The sequence below is a fragment of the Musa acuminata genome, chromosome BXJ3-7, assembly GCF_036884655.1.
Source record: "Musa acuminata AAA Group cultivar baxijiao chromosome BXJ3-7, Cavendish_Baxijiao_AAA, whole genome shotgun sequence".
Classification (NCBI taxonomy): Eukaryota; Viridiplantae; Streptophyta; class Magnoliopsida; order Zingiberales; family Musaceae; genus Musa; species Musa acuminata.
The window spans coordinates 14,608,693-14,628,466 of record NC_088355.1 but is presented as its reverse complement, the minus strand read 5'-3'; the positions used below and the strand labels follow the sequence as shown (position 1 = coordinate 14,628,466).

The 19,774-nt window shown below is 41.6% G+C and overlaps 1 protein-coding gene across 3 annotated transcripts; it reads left to right on the top strand.

Annotated features, from left to right (window-relative positions):
• The first annotated feature begins 640 nt into the window (after positions 1-640).
• Positions 641-15,056, top strand: LOC135643416 (transcriptional repressor ILP1-like). Of its 3 annotated transcripts, none has more exons than XR_010498244.1 (6): positions 641-850; positions 1,012-3,874; positions 4,763-4,856; positions 12,994-13,090; positions 14,060-14,161; positions 14,646-15,056. XR_010498244.1 is itself a non-coding variant. In XM_065160319.1 (2 exons), the coding sequence occupies exon 2, from the start codon at positions 1,033-1,035 to the stop codon at positions 3,850-3,852; it is 2,820 nt and encodes a 939-aa protein (XP_065016391.1). In that variant the 5' UTR covers positions 645-850; positions 1,012-1,032; the 3' UTR covers positions 3,853-4,034. The 3 variants fall into 3 exon arrangements, 1 of the variants encoding a protein (XP_065016391.1); XR_010498245.1 differs by having other exon boundaries at positions 12,994-13,985; XM_065160319.1 differs by lacking the exons at positions 4,763-4,856; positions 12,994-13,090; positions 14,060-14,161; positions 14,646-15,056 and having other exon boundaries at positions 645-850; positions 1,012-4,034.
• The last annotated feature ends 4,718 nt before the right edge of the window (positions 15,057-19,774 follow it).

The following is a 19,774-nucleotide window of genomic DNA, read 5'->3' as shown; positions in this document are numbered from 1 at the left end:
ATAATATAATCTTTTAAGGAAATATATTACTTTGACTACTTCTAAAATGTTCTCGTTCTACTGAAATGTAGGTATGGTATGAAAACTGAAAAGTATGAGCTGCATACTTACCTCTTTAGATCTAAGTTTAGAATTTATATCTTTGTAAAACTCGAACATTTTCAAATATGAAAACTTAAAAAACTCTCAAATATATAATTTTGGTTAAACAGTATAATGATGATGGAACTCTGACAAGAATGCCCTAAAAAAGTATAATAACAATAACAAGCTATAATGTGCTGATTATTTAAAGTAAATTACATAGATCTTTTTCCTGTGATTTTTTTTTTGTATTAATACCGGATATATTTTTATGTACATATTATCGCTCCTAAATTAATAATTAATATTTTTAAAAATTAAGTTCAGAAAATAAGAAGTCAATTAATCGGTATTTAAAAAAAATTTATTACCTTTTTAGCTTATAGTTTACCAGGATTGGTAAAGCCACTTATGTAATATCTAGGTATTTAGGGGAAAATATACGCTGTATTAGAAAATACGCTCTTATTCCTGTGCCAGGGCGAGTTGGATTGATGTTGAGTGAACCGAGCCTCATGGGCCGAATCGAACCGGAGAACTCACGGTCGATTCGGCTTGTTTGTCTCGGCTCATCAATTGGACGGTCAGAATGCTCCTACGACGTCCCTCACTGCCCGTTGGATTTGGAAACCGCCCCCTTCGTCGCATCAGCTCACACCTACATCCCATGCCGACCTGTCCCTCTAATCATCATCAAGCGCCTCCGCCTGAAACCCTTCAAACAAAACCGAACGAGAAATAGATCAGAAGCACAAAATTGAACTTGGTAGGTTTCGTTCCTCTTCTTCCTTCGTTTCCTTTCGATCTTTTACATATCCTTGGAAGCTTTTGTGGTTTTCGTAGTTTGTTTTTCCTCTTTTTCTTGTTCCGTTTGACGTCGGAGGAGAGAACAGGCTTACGGCAATTTGTTTGTCCGATTCGTGGCAGAAAACGAAGGTGCTTGGATCGATGAGTAGCAGCAGAGTGAAGAACTTCCGCCGCCGCTCCGAGGCGGATGATGCAAACGGCGAGGAGAAATCCGCACCGAGTCCGGCCGCCACTAAGAGTCAAACCCTAATTCAAACCAAATCCAAGACCTCCAAACCGGAAGCCCCGAAGCGGCTTAGCTTCGCCGACGATGAGGAGGAGGAGAACGACGATCGCCCTGCCACCGTCCGTCGCCCCGCCCGGACCCCGGCCTCCTCCTCCGCCACTTTCCACAAGCATACCTCCGCCAAGGACCGCTCGAAGGCCTCGCATTTGGCTCCTCCCATCCCTTCCAATGTTCAACCGCAGGTCGGCGAGTATACAAAGGAGCGGCTCCTTGAGCTCCAGAAGAACGCCAGGCCCCTGGGCAGCACGTCACGGCCACAGCGGCCGCAGGCAGCCGCAGAGCCCAAGTCGAAAAAACCTGATCCCCCTGCTGAACCTGTTATCGTTCTTAAAGGCCTCCTGAAACCAACCTCGACCACTGTTGTGCCTGGGAGAGACAGCGAGAAGGATGTTGTGCCGAAACGGCAGGAAGAGGATGAGGAAGAAGAAGAGGAGGAAGAAGATGATCACAATGGTGGTCCACTGACTGGGATGAGGTTGCCGGTGATACCTGATCAGGCAACCATAGAAGCTATCAGGGCAAAGAGGCAGCAGCTTCAGCAACCACGTCATGCTGCACCCGATTACATCTCTCTTGATGGCGGGATGCCAAGTAGCCACCCTTCTGCTGGCGCATCAAGTGATGAAGAGGACAATGATTTTCAAGAGAGGATTGCTTTGTTTGGGGATAAGGTGGATGATGGGTCGAAGAAGGGGGTTTTTGAGACTATTGGGCAGAGGATCAATGCAGCAGAGGTGAGGTTTGTGGATGGTGGACTCAGTAAAGTGCATGACAATGTGGATGATGATGAAGATGAGGAGGAGAGAAAATGGGAGGAAGAGCAGTTCAGGAAGGGACTGGGAAGGAGAATTGATGAGGCTTCCACTCAGAGAGTCAATTACAGCATTCCAACCATTCCTGCTATCCAGCCACTGCCAACTGCCTACACTGGCGTCACCCATCAACCCTCAGTGAGCAGCATGTCAACTTCATTTGGTGTTTCACGTAGTGCAGAGGTTATGTCAATATCTCAGCAGGCTGAGGTTGCAACACGAGCTCTGCAGGAGAGCATCAGCAAACTTAAGGAATCACACAAAATGACGATGAATTCATTGGTGAAAACAGATACAAATATCACCAAAGCACTATCTGAAATTACCAATCTTGAGAAGTCTTTGAAAGCTGCTGATGATAAGTATGTATTTATGCAACAATTCCGGGACTTTATTTCGGTGATGTGTGATTTTTTGAATGACAAGGCTTATTTTATTGAGGAACTGGAAGAGCAGATGCAGAAGCTCCATGAGAAGAGGGCATTAGCTGTTGTTGAAAGAAGAGCTGCTGATATTTCTGATGATTCCAATGAAGTGGAAGCTGCTGTGAATGCAGCGATTGCAGTTCTGAATAAAGGCTCTGGATCGGCTTACATTGCTGCTGCTACAGCTGCAGCTCAGGCTGCCAATGCTGCTGCTCAAGAAAGTGCAGATTTACCTGTTGAACTGGATGAGTTTGGCAGGGATATCAATCTAAAATTGCGCATGGATTTTGCACGGAGGGCAGAGTCCAGGAAAAGGAGGAAAGCTTGGGCTGAATCCAAAAGAATCACATATATTGGTAAGGATAATGTTTCCCAGCAGATTGAAGGAGAATTAAGCACCGATGAGAGTGATTCTGAAAGCAATGCATATATTTCTAGCAGGAATGAGTTGCTCCAAACTGCTGAAGAAATTTTCAGTGATGCATCGGAAGAGTATTCTAACCTTACGACTGTGAAGGAAAGGTTCGAAAGATGGAAGAGCCATTACCTTTCTAGTTATCGAGATGCTTATGTCTCCCTAAGCATACCCTCTTTGTTCTCTCCGTATGTGAGATTGGAGCTTTTGAAGTGGGATCCTCTTTATGATGCGACAGACTTTTTTGACATGGAGTGGCACAGACTTCTTTTTGATTATGGATTGCCAGGAAAAGGTCAAGATTTTGAACCTAATGATGCAGATGCTAATCTTATTCCAGAAATAGTTGAAAAGGTAGCGCTTCCTATCTTGCATCATGAAATTGCACACTGTTGGGACATATTGAGTACCCAAAGGACGAAAAATGCAGTCTTTGCAACAAATATGGTCATCAGCTATGTTCCAGCTTCAAGCAAGCCTTTGCGTGAATTGTTGACTGTTGTCCACAATCGCTTGAATGAGGCCATCAGTAGCCTTAATTTGCCAGTTTGGAGTAGTGTTGTGACAAAGGCTGTGCCAGGCGCTGCACAAATTGTGGCATATAGGTTTGGTACATCTGTTCGGCTTCTTAGAAATATTTGCCTGTGGAAAAATATTCTTTCCATGCCAGTTTTAGAGAATCTTGCCCTTGAAGAGCTTTTGGGAGGGAAGCTCCTGCCTCATGTCAAAAGCATCATGCCCAATATTCATGATGCCATCATGAGGACAGAGAGAATCGTAGCATCACTTGTAGGGGTTTGGTCTGGTCCTGAGGTCACTTCACGACCCAGTCAGAAGCTGCAGCCCTTGGTTGATTGCATTGCAGAGTTAGGGGGCAAGTTGGAGAAAAGGCATGCATCAGGTGTGAGCGAGGAAGAGACTTGTGGGCTTGCTCGCCGTTTGAAGAATATGTTAGTGTCCTTGAATGAGTATGACAAAGCTAGAGCAATTCTGAGAATCTTTCAGCTCAAAGAAGCACTCTGAGATTGTGGACGTTCTTGTACCTGTGTGTAACTAGCTTTTCTCTTTCTATAGCATTATCTCCTGGTTGAATGTCTTTCAGCTTTGTACTTTAGAAAGAGAGAGGACACTAATTGTTCCGAAGGCATCACTAGCTTCCAGTTTTGCATTGGATTACACAGTTTTTATTCTCCATTTGTTTTGCACTTCATGGTGGCTTTTGCAAGAAATGCCCTCTTATCCATTGTACTGAATGTATTGGAAAGCTTTTTGCAACCTCATGCCTACTTTTCGACCGAATCTGAAATTAAATGTGGTTGTTGTCATTCCAGTTAAACTTAACTAAATTTCCAGTAAGCAATTTTCATAAATATATTTTTTAAACTTCAGTTTTACTTTTCTAATTCTGGGAAATGTGTTTCTCATTCTCATAAGGATCACATGTGCTGATTTTCTCCTGTTGTTTGCTAAAGTTGTTAGTTAACTCTTTTAATCTCTAAAATTCCAGGTCACTTAAACTCTGTTAAGAACTTGATTCTTTCCATGTCAATGAGTCAAAACATTCTGAACACATTTAAAAAATAATGATTATCTGTACAGGTTTTATTAGAATGAGCTTCCTAAAATTTTTTTAGGTTGAGTTTTCAAGTTGTTTGTTGCACAGTTGGCGTGGCAGATCATTGTTCAAGGATTTCTTGATTAAATGCAGAAATTTTCTCTACCAGATCTTTACCATCCCTGCAGAAACATTTATATATTGCTTCATATGGCTATGCATATTTTTTGCATTCATATGTTTCAGCTATGTTTGTATAATATTTATGTTATGAAATATTAATCCATCACAATAAGAATAAGGTGACACCATGATTAATCAAAATATCACACATTATATAAACATCATGATGCATTTTAGCCTTACGCTTTGATACAGGTCATCTCAAACATCTTTGGAAGTGCATGGATGAGGTTTGCATTTTAGAGAAAGCCTTCAACAAACAGAGCTAGTTGTGAGTCACAAATTGGAGGTACTAATACTATCTCAAGTCTGTTATTATTATTACTATTTTCTTCTGAAAGTACTTCTAGTTAACTTTTTGAGATAAATACTCTGACAAACTAAAATAACTGTTCTTCCCGCATTTTGTAATTAGAATTTGCATACTACTCAATATTAGGGCCTGCCATTTTTTTGGTTATTGCTACTATTTGTGATCAAATTTCTACATTAACATTCTGGATAATAAAAGATTGATGGACAGAAGATGTTTCGATGGGAAACTTTTGTACATTCATGAAATTAGTATTTGATTTAAATAGAAGTTGACGAAGTGGATGATTCATGTGTTTTATTACTTTGATGTTATTGCTTTGTAACTATTGTTAAAAATCATTGTTTGCTTTAGTGAAGACCATGACAAGCCAGAGTGAACACATGCATTTTCTGTTTTTTGGTTTAATTGTTTTGGATCAGCCAGACTTTGAACCACCGATGGTGTCATGTCAGCGCTATATAAGGTTTAGGTTCTTTCGACCGGATTCTCCAATTTCTAGTGATATTGACTGTTTTCTCTTGACCATTTTATGATACTCTTTAGGCTAAAAGGGGAGAAATAAAGTGTTTTAGATGGATTAATGGGAGCACCATGTTTTGTTGTTTGAGATATAAAGATGGAGGGATTTAATCTAATGATGAAATACAATTATGGACATGACAAGTAGTCTTCAATGCTTGAAATACCTCTAAACTTGACGTTACAATTTCAAGTTTCTATAAATATGATCTTGAAAATAGTATTTGATACCCAAGAATGTTAATGACTTCATCTTTTGATACTAAAGTGCCTCATTATGGACACAGATAGGGTTGCAGATCCATAAGGCATCGGGAATTTTCTTTTACAAGTGCTGAAAGTGTCCATAGATATGATTCTGTTGAGTAACAATATTTCCTGAAACAGGACTTTTCTCGGACAAGGTCTCTTACTGGTTAATCATGAATATGAGATGATGAAAGCCCTTGAATCTACACTTGGTATTGCCATTTTTATTTCTATGAAAAAAAATAGAGAAGACTAGTGGTGTTTCTTTTTTTTCTTATTCTTTGTTGGGATGACTTTTGTCCTTGAATTGGTCTAATCCCTGGCAGGAAGGTCATATTCTCATAAATAGGAAGGTCATATTCACATTTTTATCATTGTGCTATGTATCATAAAGATAGAGGGTTCAATGATTATTTGGATCCAAAACTCTTGATAATTTGATTATTCTGAAACTTTCTGATATGACTGTAGCCTAGCATCTTAGTTCACTTTTGCTGTTTTGTTTTCTCCAAGTATTTCCTTTTAACTATATTTCTTATCAAGGTTTGAATTCACAACAATTTATGTCCAAATTGCATTGGTAGAAGTTGGGCTGTATAAGTTGGTGAGCAACAAATTAAAAATTTGAGGTTAGCAGCACTCATGTCTAAGTTACATTTTCCATTTCTAGAATATACGAAATCAGGTACCTGATTAGAGTATATACTTTTAGTTTACTTTTCTTCGGCGTGGTGATTACCCTTTGTAAGCAGAATATCATGTATGATCTATAATCTATATTAGAGGATAATTATTGCTCTCACATTGATCGTGATCATGTGTATGAGTGTTGAATTTTATTTTTGGAGTCAGATATTTTAGTAACTGTGGTTAAAGCCTCAGGTGTCCAAGGAGACTGTACTTAATTGAACCAAGACTATTTGATCAATTTCATTCCCAATCAGGTCTGTAAGGGTCAGTTCTGTATATGCTAGGTAAGACGAAGTTTTCACTTTATGTCACAGTGTAATATTCTCAATTTGGTGACAGAATTCACAACCTGATACATTTTGTTCAGATGCTAGCTGTTTCTTCTTTAAAAATTATAACTTAGTCCTCTTATTTAGTTTTATTGGTTATCAAGCTCCTCTTACTCATTTGAGATTGGTACTACCTGGATTATTATGAAATCATCGGTGGTCATACCCTGTAATTATTGTTTTCAAGTTTAAATTTGAGATCCTAGATATATATTTTACACCAAAACAAAGAGCAAAGTTACAAATTGAATGAATTTGTACTAAAGATTTTTTTCACATGCTATTTCAAAGCTTTATTAATTTTGACACAATGACTCTAATACTTTTTAAAAAAGGAAGATCTATTCAGATGTCATCTGTAAATTAAGAACATTGTCTGGGAGCAAAAATAGTGAAGTATTCTCCCCTTTGCAAAAAGAAATTCTTCTCTGCGATTAAATTAGCTAGTCAATGGGCTGCACTGCCGGCCTCATGACTGACGACCAGACTTTACAACATTAATGACTTTGGCCAACTCTAGAATATCAGATATATGCCATGGAGACTCATTGGGACCATTGACTTCTAGACTCAGATATATTCTAGACTTTGGCTAAGTCTAGAATATCAGATAACTTCCAAAGCTTCATTATTGATCCAAATGTTATGGATGCCTTCCCTTCTTTCTCTTAGTAGGCCTTGGAGAATAGTTTGACATTCAGCATGAAGGGCATCGTGGTTTCTCCCATATAAGCATCCAGCAGCAGCTTTCTGCCTGTGTTAGTGTCTGCAAGAATAGAGTCTGGTTGAAGATCAGATAATTCCAATATAAAGTTTCAGTGAAGTCATTCAGATGGGACATCCCATATGAGGTCTGGATGGTAAGTAGACCCCTCAGATCTATTCTGGAGCTCCACCTGTTCATAAGTGGTAGCAACCACCTGGAAGTGGCATAAGTGGCAGTTGTTCCCTCTCTGCTGGAGTTAAGCCAGAGAGGGAACAACTGTTGTCATACAATTGCATTCATGAATAAGTTCTTACTAAACTGTCAGTTACTGTTAAGGCATTCAGCTTATTTCTAGTGGATCTGAAATGATGATTTTTTGCTCAAATTGTCCTCTCATGCAAGGATTGAAATATCATACTGTACCAAAGTTTCGATGTTCGTTCGGTACGGTACGATACTATATACCGAGCGGTATACCGTTTTGTAACGGACAAACTTCTAAACAAGTTGTTGGATGTAATGCTTATGTTTGTCCGTTGTCTTTTGGCATGTTCATGCCTTGTATAGCAGGTAGAGGGGCGGCCGAAGGCTTATAAGTCCCATTTTAGTTGGGTTGGTGGCCTCTTTAGGCTTGTAAATAAAGGTTGTGTCATGTGGACACGTTCGAGAGCTTTTTTGGTCTGTAATGGACCATTTTACCCTTTGTTGTGTAACTATTCAGAGCTTGTAAAGTCTGTTTGTAATTTGCATTGTCTATGAAGTGTTTTTCGGACATGTTTGCTTGTGGATCCCGATTGAGGCGTTCTTTTAACCCGTTCTCTCTTTTGTTGGTCCTGAGGGACAATGGGAGGCTTCGGGGAGGCTGACCTTTGCGGACGGACGCGCGAGGGTGCCGCACGCCTTAGGCAAAACCAGCTAAGGTCGTGACAATATGGTATCAGAGCGGGACAAGCACTCATAGAAACACTTGACATGCAAATGTGGGGGACCTTGCGGGGCTGCGTTGAGGGCAGTCAAGCAACGCGCGACCGTTTGAGGGAAAACGGGCATGGAGATGTAGGGAAAAGAGTCGCTCAGAGGAGCGGGCATCTAACAGTGGCATTCAGTGGAATGGCCAACCCTTCGCGCAAGAGGCACCACGAGAACAGGCAAGCTTGGAAGAATTCGGAGCGCACAAAGGTTGGGATGGCTGAGTTTGAGCTACGGCTCAACGTTGACAACTATACTTGATGGTGCTCTAGGCAGGCGAGGCGCTTGGCAAGAATGAGACCATCCAAGGTGGAATGAGTTGCCCAACGACCAAAAGAGTTATGCAAAGCTCACAGAGGTGAGGGGAATTGCTAACTCGAAGAATTTGGTACTCATGCATGGGCTTGTATGCGGACGATGGAATGTTCGTGGCCATCCCAAGGCGGCCGAGACTCGGCGCCAATGGAGCATTAAAACTTTCTCTTTGGCATGCAAAGGATACGTCCGTAGAAGGCTGAAGTGTGCAACGAGTTTAGCATGTTGCTAGGCCTTGAGGGGTGCAGTGGTGGCTGTATTGACGTGGAGGCGCAATCTAGCAAGTGCGTTTGCAAGAGGCAGAACAATGCACAGTTTGTTCAGCAGATCGGAGTAGTCCAAGGGGATGGTGGTCTCCGAAACGAAGAGAGATGTTGCTCCAACGGGACAGTTATCTAGGAGGGATAAGTCTCGGCACTCCAGAGGGAGAATCATGTGAGAGGGACTTCACATGTTGAGGAGATGGAACTCACAAACAACAACTTCACGAAGCTCGATGGACCGAGCAAGCGGCGAGGAGTTGTCGCTTGATCTCGCTCGAGAGAATGCATTGGTGGATGCATTGCGAGATCAAGTGGGGGAGCGACCTGAAGCAACTTAAATGAAGGCACACTTAGAGTCGATATGGAGATCGGACTCAAAGGAGGGCTGACCCGTGAAATGGTGGGCGCGAGGGCCACCATCGACTCAATGCAAAAACGAGGAGCGGAGCAACTTGGGTGTAACTTGGCGAAGTACCCAAGCCGCCTGAAGGGAGCCAGCAGAGAAGTTGGAACATGGAGCAGAAGCACAGTGCTTTCCTTAGACAGAGGTCAAAGACATGAACTCTTGCAGAGGCAAGGGTAGGATCATGTTGTTCCATGGGTCCTTCATCCTGACGGAGCGGACTCATCTTGCATGGTGCCAAAGACGAAGGGAGCTTCGCGGCACATGCACCTTAACTCGGAAGAGCATTTGATGGAGGAACTAAGGCGACTCAACTTGCGGAGGCGAAGTTGGGTTCAGAAGGCCTTAGCACGGGGCAAGAGGACGCAGAGGCGAGTACTCTTGAAGAATATGCCACAGTGTTGCCATTCAAGTTGCTATGAAGGAAGCAGTGCGCAGTGGAGATTGTGCTGGTAGGGGCAGAGGCCCAGGATCCAGACAATGGTGCACAGATTACAGTGAAGTCGGTGGACTTCGAGAGTTATTAGGCGACGGACTGTCCTAGAGCGGTGCTTCATCTAGGTGTGACCCAGGAGTGGATGGATGAAGGTCGATTGCCAGAGGAGCGAACAAAATCGAAGGTGGAAGGGACCCTGCGATGTATTGGCAGTGGCCACACATGAAGGGTTCACAATTCGAGTTTATTCCACAAGGATCAGAATGCAATGGAGATGTCACCAGGAGGCGACATGGTGCAGCGGATCGTGGTGGAACAGTTCGTGGCAATGCGATACACACAATCGGTCCCGTGAGGGATGAGATCATATGGAGGTATGATCGGGAGCTACTGGGAGCTCCGCTTTGGTGAACAACACGACGGCAAGAAGGGCTATGGATTCAAGGAGTGAAGGCCATGGTACCGCAGAGGCGGGTCTTCCGGGCGTGCACCGAATTTTGCATCGGATGAAAACCTTGGTCATCAGCATATGGGGGCTGGGTGCCACCAAGGGAAAAGTTCGAATGCAAGTACCAGTGAGTTCCATGGGAGGGACTTGATCATGCAGAGGTATGATCGAAGCAGCTGGAGCGTTGGACTGCTCCAGAGCTCATATTCGCTTAAGGGAGCCCGACAAGTCAGAGGACAAGGTCGAGTAAGCGAACGTTGCTACCAAGGAAGCTAAGGAGAACAGAATTGGTGCAAACCCTACAACGCGATGGCAGAGGCCATGCATGGGAGTTGCAGTCTGTCTTTCCATCGACCAAACAGACTGCTTGGAGAACACAGAGGTGTTGAAGCAGGGGGTCGAAAGGGGCGAGGAAGCGACGACGAGTCCAGAGGGACTTAGCTACCCAAAATCAAGCATCAGTTAGAATGGAGGTGGACTCAGAGGAGTGCCACGGAGACATATCTACTGATCGTGAAGAAAAGGGATGCAGATGCGAGGCGACGGATAGTAGGGCCATGGGCATGGCAGCGCCATGGTATCGCAGAGGCGGGACTTCCGTCAAAGTCATTGATCCCTTGCTCTCACGGAGGGAGAGCGCTTGGTCGTGAAAGGGGCCGAGGAGGTGGAGCATGCAGAGGCAATCTCCAAGTACCGAGACAAGGCTGAAGGGCAGAGGCCAAGAAACTTCGTAAGACCGGTGTCAACAAGTTTCTCATCAAGATAGCCGTAAGTGAAGGACTTCGGGTCATGCAAGAGTGCACGACCAAGGAACGAAGCAAGCAGTACGTGGTGCTGTACCTTTGCTACTCAGTGGAGTAGGCGGCAGGGTTGATGGAGAAGACGGTACAATCCCAGAGGCGACCTCATCTATCAGAGAATTACTCCAAGTTGGGGTGAAAACTTCCTGCATTCCAGAAGTTCAATGGCATTGAGAAGGTGAATCACAGTAGCTAACTCAACGCAAGGAGTGCAAACACTTCAAGTGCTTCAGAAGTGTGAGCAAAGAGCAGGCGAAGGCTAGTAACCAGCTCGATGCGTGAAGTACAACCTCGAGGAGGCGGGCGAAGTCAAGTAACCTTTGCCTTCTCAATCCTTAGGAGAATGGGCGAAACCGAGTACCCCAGTTCTCTTATCTATCCAGCAGAGGAGCTCTGTACAAGTTCAAAGACCCTTCGAAGATAATGGAAGACAATAGTTGTCAAATCCTCACCAACGGTGATCAGTGCTACTGAGAGTAGATTGTCCGCTTCATTTCCCAACGAAATGCCAATCGAAAGCGGAAGTGATGCGAACCTACTTGGATGTGACAACTAACTGAAAGAAGAGTCAATGAGCAAATTTTGTGGAGGAAGGACCCAAAACTTCAGAAGTTTGCGAGGCGATGCTCGTTAAAGCTCCAACAAGCATCCACCCAGTTCAAGCAGCGTGTGGAAATTTTGAGAAACTGGCGCAGTAAAAATGGTCTTTTCCTTCATTTGGTGGATCCGCAGGAATCAACGAGGATCAACACAACTCAGCCAAACCCCCCACCAGAGTCAGAGTCATTGGTGAGTTGAAGCAACATGGCGGATAAAAGGTTCGACTACTCAGAAACAGCAGCGGAGAGCAGCTGGGAGCCAGGAGGCGTATTGCAGCTGGAGCAGAAGATTGAAGACTCAGCAAAGGCGAAGAGTTGCAGTGTTCACAAAGGCTTCGACGAGGACGTCAAAGGGATAAGTGGGGGAGAATGTAACGGACAAACTTCTAAACAAGTTGTTGGATGTAATGCTTATGTTTGTCCGTTGTCTTTTGGCATGTTCATGCCTTGTATAGCAGGTAGAGGGGCGGCCGAAGGCTTATAAGTCCCATTTTAGTTGGGTTGGTGGCCTCTTTAGGCTTGTAAATAAAGGTTGTGTCATGTGGACACGTTCGAGAGCTTTTTTGGTCTGTAATGGACCATTTTACCCTTTGTTGTGCAACTATTCAGAGCTTGTAAAGTCTGTTTGTAATTTGCATTGTCTATGAAGTGTTTTTCGGACATGTTTGCTTGTGGATCCCGATTGAGGCGTTCTTTTAACCCGTTCTCTCTTTTGTTGGTCCTAAGGGACAATGGGAGGCTTCGGGGAGGCTGACCTTTGCGGACGGACGCGCGAGGGTGCCGCACGCCTTAGGCAAAACCAGCTAAGGTCGTGACAGTTTGGTGTATATATATATATATATATATATATATATATATATATATATATATATATATAAAATTCAACGACGTCGTCGAAGAGACGTCGTCTCGTTTATATATATATATATAAATTAATAAATATATATATTTATATATAAAAGATTATATATTTATTTATATATAAATATTTTTATAAAAGGCGACGTCGCGTCGCCAAGACGACATCGTGTCGCCTCGGCGACGTCACCTTTTCCTTCTCCCATGCGGGGCGACATCATCGAGGCGACGCGACGTTGCCTCGTTTATATATATATATATATATTTCATCCGGTAATAGGCGGTCCATGTACCGGTCAGCTGACGGACCGGTATGTACCGCTCGGTACGAACGGTATTATTTGAAACTGTATACCTTGCTCTCATGTATGACTTCCATACACCATAGTTGGCATATTGCTTATTTCAATAATAAGATCTGTCAATTAACCAAGGAGTAGATTTTTAATAAATCCTGAAAATGAATTGCATCCACCATTATATTCCTTGTGCTGTATAATTTATCATTGCAATTCCTTTATGCCAGGTTCATTGGACAGAAAATCAAGATTATAACAGATGACGGTGGCTGGTATACTTCGATAGGCAAAAGTCAACCGTGATACAACAACAATAACAAAACTGTAAGTCCTAATTATGAATAGACAAAGCTGCATTTTTTTCACATGTAAAGAAAAAAAATTCTATAGCATATGTTTCTCAGATTTTTGTTTAGTTTGTGTAGGGATAATTTAATTTTGTTTTTTTGGAGTATCTCAGTTTTGCATTCTTGACAGATTTTGTGTAATGTACTACCTTTCTTCACTGAAAATCAATATTAGAAGCACAAAAAATTCGAGCCATCTTGGCCATTGGAAGAAGTTATGATAATATCTATTTATCCTAAAAAAAAAGCTAGTGGTAATGAGTAAGAATTATTATCAAAACATGTTAATAGAGATAAATTCATTGTTGTTTCAAATTATGATTCAGTTTATATGACAAGTTTGTTACTTTATACATGTGACAGTTCTATTTTTGATGACAACTTTGGCTTGTAGAATGTTCCATTTTGGTGGGACTAATTATATTAATGAATGTGAAATTAGGGTTTCCGTAGCATCTTAATTTCATATCAGAACCATTGATTTGCTTCCTGTTTTTGCTGTACTTTCCAAATAAGATGCAAGACTGCAACTAAAACCTATGGAATCCAGTGTATGATACATACAAATAACTTATTACAATCAGTTTTTATCTTTTCTTTTTGTTATGAGATCATGGTGCCCCTCAGATTGTAAAATTTTTTGGATGTATCCTGCCATTATCTCCATGAATACTTGTCATTTTTTGTTGTACCAATAATACAAAGTATGTTTTGATGGAAATACAGTGAACCAAATGGTGTCCTTTCCCTTTGGTGCATTGATTCTGTATTAAATAATCATATGCATGTTTTCAATGCACCATCCTAATGCAGTTATAGTGTGTAGCCACTTCTGACAAAAAAAATTTGGAGCACAAAAGAATCACAAGACTGTAAGTGCCCAGTGTGGAATTATGATGAGGTGCTTTATTTTTACTATAAGTAGTTGTTTGTGTTTTCTGTACAGGGTACATCCACTTGATGAAGGCCGAGAAATTTGTGTTGAATCCTGACCTCCTAAGTGCAATTTGTGCCTCATTTCTTTTAGTCTCTTTGGTACTAATTTGAGGTAAGGTAACATTTTCTATAATCTTGATCTGGTTTGCTCGTCTCTCTCATTCCTCCAAGCTCTATGTACCAGATGAATAACAATCAAGCTGATACCTAGATGAATGGAAAAGAAGGTTTAACTTACTATTCCTGGTCCTACTACCTTGGTGGATGTTCTACTTTGCTCCGTAAACAGAAGATTTCATGAAATGAATAGTTTATTTATTTTCTTCATATAATGGTGAACTTAAAGAGGTTTCCCTAACAGAGGAACTTGTCTGACATCTCATGAAATGAAAAGTCTGATTTATTTTCTTCACATAATGGTGATCTTAAGAGTTTCAATCTTTTTCTGCTGGATATTAATGTTTTTTTTTCATAGTCATTTTGGACATGTTAATTGTGTTTTTATGATGAAAATGGTTGCATCTGCTTCAATATTTCCTTTTCCTAACCTTCTCTTGGTTTTGGGTGGATACTAAATCTTCTTCCTTGTATCGCAGAAAATATATGTTGCGACCATCAAGAACTATGGATTTCTATAGCCTGGTATTTTAATCGATTTAATGAAGATCAACTTGCTCCTTCATGGGATCATCTGAAGACCGAGGATCATAGTTCACCGACAAATTATCATCTTCAGATTTGGTGCCATTTTGCAGGTGGAGTTATATAAAAGTCTTTGTCATGGTTGTGTGATGGTGCCAACAGGGATGTGCTTCAAAACATATATTTTCTATTCCAAAGACCAGCCCTATTGTATACATTAAGGCACATGCTTGTGATAATGGGTTTCACTTGTTGGGATGGATATCAGGAAGCTGCAGGGGTAGAAAAATAGTCTTTCTTCTGCACTTGTGCCTCTTGATCTTGAGATCCTCCCTAATATATCATTTCCATGATTAATAGTTTCATGATGGTGGAATAAACTCAATGTGATTGATTATACTAAAAATTCATGCCCCCTTAGTTTATTCTTGTTGCACAAAACATGATCTGATTCCCATGTTATCAGGACCAGCAGAATTCAATGCTAGCTCATGATTGTTTTTCTCAACAATAGGAGAGTATACAGGCAACTTAAATCATGTTTTGTGCAGTAGATAAGACTAGTATTGTTTATATGATCATTGGCAAGACAATACACCATCTTAATCATGTCTTTTCATCTAGTATACTTTGTTAAGCGATGGACTCATGAGCTGAAATAAACAGGGAGCAGATTGTGAGAACTAGGAAGAAGGCTTAAAAATTGTGAAGCAATGCACTGGTCAAACAAGAGGCGACGTGCTCCATCACCATGGATTCCCCTCTGCATGATCCTGATCCTGTTCTTGTTCATCATTGGCCCTGGCATGTTCAAGATCATCAAGATGCTAACAACAGAAGCAGCAGCAGCAGAAGAGGGAAGAAAGGGACGTACCTCGCCCTTTATACTTGTCTTCCTTGTCCTTCTTCTCATGACAATCCATCTCCGCAGCTCTTCTCACGGCAATCCATCTCTGCAGCAGCGTTTCGTTCCCATCTCGTTGTCAGCGGCCACCATCATGTACTTTTAATTGCAGTACAAGTCTAGGTTTGGCATGGAGCTTCATCTTGATCGGAATACAACATCATCATCATCACAATTTGCTCAGTCTCCTCTATTCATTATCACATAAGCTTGGAACGGAAGGCCTTGCAGTTAGTAGTTCCTTACCAAACTTGGTATAGATTTTTGATCCATATGCTTCACACATACTGAATCCAAATATGATTTTGGCTCTTTAGTGTGTTTACTATAATTTAAAGTTCTATTATTAGGACGGCCTATGAAGTAACATTATACTTTGTAGTAGCAGTTGCAAATAGGGGGGACGGGCTGATTCATGCCTTACAATGAGTTCTTGTGGAATCAGATACTGCAATCTTTTATGTTAATGATAATATTAAGGCATAGTTATGCCATAGGTTGGTTTCAAAGTCCAAAGGATATATAAGTAAAAACACCTATAATAATGATGAACACACTAGGATATACGTCAGCAGTTCAACTACCAGCAAACAGACAATATAGAAAAAAGACGCCAGTTTTGTCGTTATATTACATCATAGACACCGGTATGTAGGCCAAGTCTCCATCGCACACCACGACACTACTCACCCGTTTTTTATCGGGTGGCAAAAGGACGTGGGCTCCGGAAGCGCCCCATAACTCTTCCCAATCATCAGGCTGGTACGGGAATGAGACGGAATTCCAAAACAGGGAGAGGTGTTTTATTACACATGGTGTGGTCGGTAATCCATCTCCATCGACATCAACCTAATTCCTAAAAGCAATAACCCACTTGTGAGCTCTATAAGCAGAGGGAGTAGCAGCAGCTCCTCTGTGACTCAGTTGTCTTGGCTTCATCAAAGGATAAGAAGACTGCTCGCTCCGATGCTCTGGTTCAACAACAGGGGAGGTGGCCCGTCGCCGCTGATCCCTCTGCTGACGATCGTGGTCTTGTGCTTCTTCATCAATGGCTTGGGCGTGTTCGAGGCGTTCTCCGGCGCGGGGGAAAGAGGAGGAGGTGAAGACGAAGAGGTAGGCGGAGGCAGCAACAAACTCCTCCTTATGTTGATCCCTCTCGTCCTGGTCCTGCTGATGATTCATTACTGTAGTGAGTCGCTCCCTTCTTTCTCGTGGTCTTTTGGAGGCGGGCAAGAAGGCAACTCGAGCTGTGATGACGAAGGCTACGGTCTTGGAACGATACTGTTCTTAGTGCTGTTCCTCGTCCTTTATCACTTTATGTAGCCAAGCTCCCTCTATATATAGAATGCAATATTCTCATACTCAATTCTTGTTTTGTTCGTCATGTTTGTAGAATCCTAAGTGTCCTGCAAGAGCTTATCCATCCACAATTTGTATATTTTATGTAGAATTGAAATATATGATTCTTTGTTATCTGATACTGTATCCTTATTGTCCCCGTACAAGTAGCTATCAGACTAGCTATCTCCATCATATAGATGAGTATACAATATACTAATCTAGCCAGTTATCTCGATGTCCCTCTCGAGTAATCTATGATCAGAATTATTTAGGGTCTATGTTTAAAGGTGAATCAGTTTCATTGTCATGATCCAATTCCCATTACATAAATCCATTGACATCACAATATATATACATATATGCAACAAACAATATAAAGTGATAAAAATGTTAATATATAATAAGCAATTAGAATGCGTATCATGTCACACGTGTCATCACTCACGTGATTGGCTTGTAGGGCACCTATGACTAACAAACTTCCACTTGACCTAAATCCAATCACCTATGTGTCTGATCCCTATCAGACCCTTTTAATGCTCAAAGATAATATGAGATAACGACTTTATTAGTGGATTTGCGATGTTATTTTCGGATGTAACTCTTTCCACTTCTACATATCCTCGAGCCACGATATCTCTAATAAGTTGGAACCTCCCTAAAACATTTTTGATGAGACCCTGGTTCCCTTATTTGAGCAATCACCCCGTAATTGTCATAATATAAGGTAATCGACTCCTCGCTATCTTGCATGACTCCCAAAATTTATAATGAGCTTCTTCATCCAAACTCCCTCCTTTGCTGCCTCTACTACAACAATGTACTTCACCTCTGTGGTCGAGTTAGAAATAGTATCTTACTTAGGACTCTTTCAACATATTGCTCCTCCATTCAGGGTATGCACATACCCCGAATTTGACTTGCTATCATCGACATTAGACTGAAAACTTGAGTCCTTCTTAAGTACTTAAGGATACACTTTATTACTTTCTAATGCTTCAAGTCTGGATCCGCTTGATACCTGCTCATGACACTTAGAGCATATGCTATATTAGACTTGGTAAATAGCATAACGTACATGATAGATCTTATCGCTGAGGCATAGGGTATTTTATCAATTTTTACTCTTTCTTTAGGAGTCTTTGGGGACATATTCCTAGAAAGTGATATCCCATATCTCATCGGTATGAGACATCTCTTAGAATTTTCTATGCCAAACCTTTTGACACTGGTATCTATGTACCTGGATTGGGATAAGCCAAGCAAGCATCCTCTTAGATCTGTCTCCTTTTGACAACTCTATTCTCAAGAGAGAACCTTTACATCCCCACTCACTCCTTTTGACAACTCTATTCTCTTTTTGACAAGTTTAGGAGAGAACTTTTACACCCCCACTCACTACTCTCTTAAACATAAATCAATACTTAGATTAGACGAGGAGAACTCTCACAAGATTACAACAGAGTTTTTTCTTATTTTTGTTCTCAATTCTTGTGTATTCTGAGCAGGGATGAGAGGGGTATTTATAGGCCCTAAATGAATTTAAACTTGGAGCCAAAACTAGTCTCATCCCGGGTCTTCGGGGTACCACCACTAGTATTGGGAGGGACCACCGCCTGCTAGTCTGATATTGGGCAATACCACCATCTAGTCTGGTGGTACCATCGCTTGATAGAATCTCAGAGACTAGGCTTTGGCGGTACCACTACGTGACAGGGCGGTACTACTGCTTGGCAATATTAACTACTGATGGTACCATCGCCTAGTATAGGCAGTACCATCGCCTAGTTTGGGTTGTACTATCGCCCAAACCTCTTGGGAGGCTGAACCTCAAGCAATTCCACCACTTGGCATGACTTCAAGTGGCCGAGTGGCCGAGTGGGCTATCCATCTAGCCTAACTCAACCTTAACTTAGGCCTAATGGACTGCTAATTGAGTTGACCTAATTATAACTCAATTATAACTTAAAACTACTTTGATCTAGACAATTATTACAAAGCATTAATCACATGTTGTCAAGCATATCATTGGTTCATCAACACTTCGTCCAATCCTTTGGCACATCATCCTTTTTTACGGTCGTTTGCCCAATTTGTTAGGATCGAGAGCACCAAGAGGGGGGGGGGGGGGGGGGGGTGAATTAGTGCAGCGGAAATCTTTCAGCGATTAAAAACGAAAGCTGTGTTTGTTCAATAAAAGCGATTTCGATGTAAAAGCTGATCTTAAGATTAAGCGCAGTTTACGCAGTTTGCGTCTAAACTCAGTTTGCGTCTAAACGCAGTTTGCGTCTAAACGTAGTTTTACGTCTAAACTCAATTTACGTCTAAACGCAGTTTGCGTCTAAACACAGTTTGTGCCTAAACACAGTTTGCGTCTAAACTCAGTTTATGTCTAAACGCAATTTGTGTCTAAACACAGTTTGCGTAGTTTACGTCTAAACGCAGTTTTACATCTAAACGCAGTTTTACGTCTAAACGTAGTTTTACGTCTAAACGCAATTTGCGCAGTTTTAGAAAGATCTGAACTTAGAAACTCGTTCGTAAAAGCACAGAAGACAGTTTGCAATTATAAATAGAATCAGAATGTAAACGTAAACTGCAATGTAAAGATCGTACGAAAACACCGATTTACGTCTGAATGCAGATTCGGAAAAATCAGAACTTAGAGACTTGTTCGTAAAAGCGCAGAGGGCAGTAGCTATGTAGGAGGTTTGCAGTAATGATAAAGTGCTCAAAGTAAAAGCAAACCAGAGATTTAGAGTGGTTCGGTCGGTCTTGACCTACTCCACTTTTGGCTTCCTCCACCGACGAGGTCACCGACGTCAACTAGAGGCCTTC